The 4,187-nt window shown below is 61.1% G+C and overlaps 1 protein-coding gene across 4 annotated transcripts in view; it reads left to right on the forward strand.

The window, feature by feature from the left end:
• The first annotated feature begins 2,180 nt into the window (after window positions 1–2,180).
• NTRK3 (neurotrophic tyrosine kinase, receptor, type 3) overlaps window positions 2,181–4,187 on the forward strand; it is a 620,856-nt gene continuing 618,849 nt past the window's right edge. For all 4 annotated transcript variants that reach the window (XM_006885182.1, XM_006885180.1, XM_006885181.1 and 1 more), the window contains exon 1: window positions 2,181–2,428. In XM_006885182.1, coding sequence (XP_006885244.1) covers window positions 2,181–2,428 — 248 coding nt within the window. The remainder of the gene's footprint in view (window positions 2,429–4,187) is intronic.

Here is a 4,187-nt window from a genome sequence, read left to right on the forward strand (position 1 = left end):
AAAGCGGGATGTGATGGGAAGTCGGGGAACTGCCTTTTATAGGCATCTTTCTTTTCCTTTTTTTTTTTTCCCCTCCCTTTCCAAGTTTACTCATAGCGACAGTGCCACTCCAGGCGTCCAGTCTGTGGTTGCGCCTGGGGCAGGCAGTGGCACCCGCATCCCCCTTCCCCCATCTTGCCTGCAAGTTGCATGACCTGCATCGGAATCCACAGGGGGCGGGGGAGAATCCTTTCAGATCCTGGATGCGGTTGAATTCAATGCATTTTGCTTCCTCGCCTGCCCTTATCCAAGCCCGGGGAGTAGAGTCCTGCTTTCTTCTGCGTGTGAATGCTGTAGTGTGTCTGCTTGCTCGAACTCCCCTAACCCTTTCTTCTCCTTCCCGACAGCGAAGGCTCGCTCCGGTTTTCTCAGCCAACAGCTCGCGTTTGGCATCTTTACGTTTTATCTATTTATTTAAAATTCCCTACCAAGGCAAGAAGCAGGGGCCACTCTTTTCTCCCCGACAGGCCCTGAGCTCGCGCAGAAAGCTGCACCTGCTTTGCGCCCCTACCAGGAAGGGGTGCTTATGTGGGAGGGAAGGAGGGCGGCTCTGCGCCCCCGAATCCGGAGAAAGCAGCCCGCCCGCCCCCTCACCCGGCAGCCAGCGCTGCGCGCCCCTGAGAGCCGAGCCCGAGAAGCCGGCCTCTGCCGGTGCTGGCGTGGCGCTTGCCAAAAAATGCCCCTTGCATTTCAATTTCCTGGGCGTCTCTCGCACGCACGGCTCGCCAGGAGCCACCTCGCTTCCCCAGCGCAGACCTTTTGGCGCGGGGTACTACCTTCCCCGCTTCCTACCAGCCCAAGGCCGAACGCAAAATCCACCGCCAAGGAGGTGCAGGGAGCGCGGGGGTACCCACCACGCCGTGCCCCGCAGTCTCCTCCTTGCCAAGCCCAGCTCCCTAGACTCTTGATTACGGAAATGAGTGTCATTCAGACCAAGGATCGCGCGCCCACAGCCCCCTGCCCCAGCCGTCTCTCTAGGGGTTCCCGTGCGTTCACGAGCTCCCCAGTCGCCGTCCGTGAGCCTGCGCCCCCCACCCAAGCTCGGGAGCGCTCCCAGGCCACCTCGCCGGCGTTCATTTCACTTCCTCCCGCGGTCCAGATTGCAGCAAAACCGGGCAGCGCGAGGGCCAAAAAGTGGGAAGGAGAGCGCTTTTCCGTGTCGCGCAGCCAGCTCGCCAACTCCCCCTCCCCAGCCCCGACCCCCGCAATCCCAACTGCAACTTTTTCTCTTCCATCTCGGTTTCCCCTTGGCTGCGGCGAGCGGACGCGGGGCCGCGAGGCGTGGAGCGGTCAGCCGCGCGGCTGCGGGTGGCGGTGCCGGCGAGAGCCGCGAGCCGGCGAGTGGGTGGGTGGGTGGGTGGGGAGGGAAGAGGGAGGGGACGGGCGGGGAGAGCGAGGGGTGTGGGAGGGGGAGGGGTGAGGAGCAAAGGAGGGGGAGATTCCGCTCTTGCCGCTCCCAGCCGGGGCGGGGGACGAGGGGAGGAGGCCGCCGGGAGGGAGGGCGGAGAGCGGGAGGAGGGGGCCGCGGAAGACGCTCCGATAACCCGTGCGTTTCGTAAGGCTCGGAGCACTTGTACATTTCTGCAGGCGCACGGCGAACCATTCGCGGCGCCTGCTGCAGCTCCGACTGCATCTTCCTCCTCCTCCTTCTCCCGGCTCCGGGTGTGCGTATGTGTGTGAGCTTGAGTGTGTGTGCTTTGCAGGTGTGTCCGTGTTAATTCTGCCCAGTAGGTGGGACTTGGTGACTTTACCACCATTTTTTCCTTCTTTTCCCGCCCCCCCCCCGCTCCCCACCGTGTTGGTGGCAACCCTGCAAAGTCTCGGAGTCGGAGAGCGCGGCTCTCTCCCCGAGCCCCTCGCACCCGGCAAGCCAAGGAGCGCCGAGGCGGCCACCATGCCCAGCAGACCGCGCCACTAGGCGCTCCCGGAGGCTTCCACCCGGCGGCGGCGGCGGCGGCCGCGATGGTTTCAGACGCTGAAGGATTTTGCTTCTGATCGCTCGGCGTTTCAAAGGCAGAGGCCCCCCTCCCCCTTCCCCCCTCCCTTACCGTCTTTGTTTCCTCCCCCCCAGCTCTCCCCACTCCCCCCACCCCACCCCCCTTTCCTCTCCTCCTCCTCTTTTTTAGAAGCAGCGATCGGAGATGGATGTCTCTCTTTGCCCAGCCAAGTGTAGTTTCTGGCGGATTTTCTTGCTGGGAAGCGTCTGGCTGGACTATGTGGGCTCCGTGCTGGCTTGCCCTGCAAATTGTGTCTGCAGCAAGACGGAGATCAATTGCAGGCGGCCGGACGATGGGAACCTCTTCCCCCTCCTGGAAGGGCAAGATTCAGGGAACAGCAATGGGAACGCCAGCATCAACATCACGGACATCTCAAGGAATATCACTTCCATGTAAGTCAGGCGGCCGCTCCCCAGCCCGCCGCCCCCCGCGCCTCCCTCGCCCCTGTCCGCCCTCCCGCGCCCCGGAGCTGGCCCTCCGCCTGCCCGGCTCGCCGCTGCTCTCCGCCCGCCGGGCGCGCGGCAGGCTCGCTCTGGCTCGGGAGATGCTCACGGGCTGAGTATTCCAGGTGACTCCGGCCCTGCGAGGCGTGATCCGGGATGCGTGTGTACGTGTGTGCTGCTCCCGGGAGAGGACCCAGCCCGCCGTGGGCGCGCGGGGCCCAGCTCCCGCCCCCGCACCCACCCGCCGCTGGCTCGTTTCGAATCGTGGTTGCGATTCGGGTTCTTTACCCTCCACAAAATAGCAACAGTTTGGCCACGCGCAAGTGGAATAAAAGTAGAGGAGGTTCGATTCCCTGGCAGTGGCGGCGGCGATGGCAGCGGCAGCGCTTTAGCCAGGAAGGAAGGTGACAGATAGGGACAGCTCGCGATCCAGCCAAGATGGTTAACTATTTCCTCTTGGAAACAGCCAAACATGCTGACAAGTAAACAAGTTGGGAGCTGACTGCTCTCGGGGACACTTTGGACGTGTGAAGGCCGTTATGGACGCTTACCTTTCCCCGTTGCGTCTTGCCCGCCCGCCCTCTCCAACCCCATTTTGGGCATTTCCGAGACACCCCCTGTTCCCACCCTCCTCTGCATCTGGGCTTCTCCAGAGCCCTCCCCTGTTTGGGGTTTGGTAACGTTCCGGATAATTCCGAGTCTGGATGCTGAAGGGAGAGGAGAGGGCGTGTGTTTTGGGGAGGAGGGCTTCTTATTTGATCATGGGGAGATACATGAATTTGGAAAATCAAACTCTGGTTTGCATTCTTCTGGGTCTGCCGGATCTGTGTGAGACCCATGCTTGCAGACGCTTTGCTTATGGCTGTTTTGCTTTGGTGGGCATGGAGGGCTCAGGAGTCTGGGAAGGGGAGAAAGCAAGAGCTCAGAGTCCAGGGGGGCCTACCCAGCGTTTCACCATTCATTTGGGCTTGGGGAAGCCCACCAGACCAATGAAAGCCTTTCTTGTCCTGCCACCGCGAAGAAGGGTGTGGAAGACAGTAGGATTGTCCAGGAGATTAATTTATCTCTCTTCCAACCCCTTGGGGGCCCTGGGAGTGGGTAGGATGTTGAGAAGCATTTGTGGGAAGTCACAGCCCAGGTCTAAGGGAGGCATTTGGGGTGCCTCTTTCCAGATGGGACAGACTCAAGAATCCCCTGTTCGTAGCCCCTCTCCCGGCTGGCAGTTCATCCTTATCCTCTCTCAGCTCAAGCTGCGGGCTGCAAAGCTGGAAGGAATTGAAGGGAAGGAATTGCAGGCGCTTTCTCTGCAAAGCCCCCTGGCCTCTTGGCTCAATGGAGACTGTTGCTTTGCGCTTTCTGGCAGCTAACACTTTGAGGGAAACATTCAGCCCAGGAAATGTCCCTGACTCCTGACCCCAGAGACAAGCTTGACCCATATCTCAGGGCTGCCACTCAGCCACTCACCCCCTGGGCACCCTTCCACTCGGCTGGAGATGATAAGATAAACAGCCTTGGGCAGGGGAGACAGAGAGGCGGGCGGGTGGCAGAAACAGTGTGGACTGGTCCACTCATGGATCCCACAGGCCCCAGCATTCCAGCCTCCCTATGAGGCCTGCCCCGGGGAAGGTCCTGAGTGAGATTGTCTGGAAAGTCAGACTTGGAAGTGTGCTGTGGGAGAGAGAGAGAGAGAGAGAGAGAGAGAGAGAGA

This window comes from Elephantulus edwardii, unplaced genomic scaffold (assembly GCF_000299155.1).
Source record: "Elephantulus edwardii isolate Elephantulus edwardi_28Jun2011 unplaced genomic scaffold, EleEdw1.0 scaffold00041, whole genome shotgun sequence".
Classification (NCBI taxonomy): domain Eukaryota; kingdom Metazoa; phylum Chordata; class Mammalia; order Macroscelidea; family Macroscelididae; genus Elephantulus; species Elephantulus edwardii.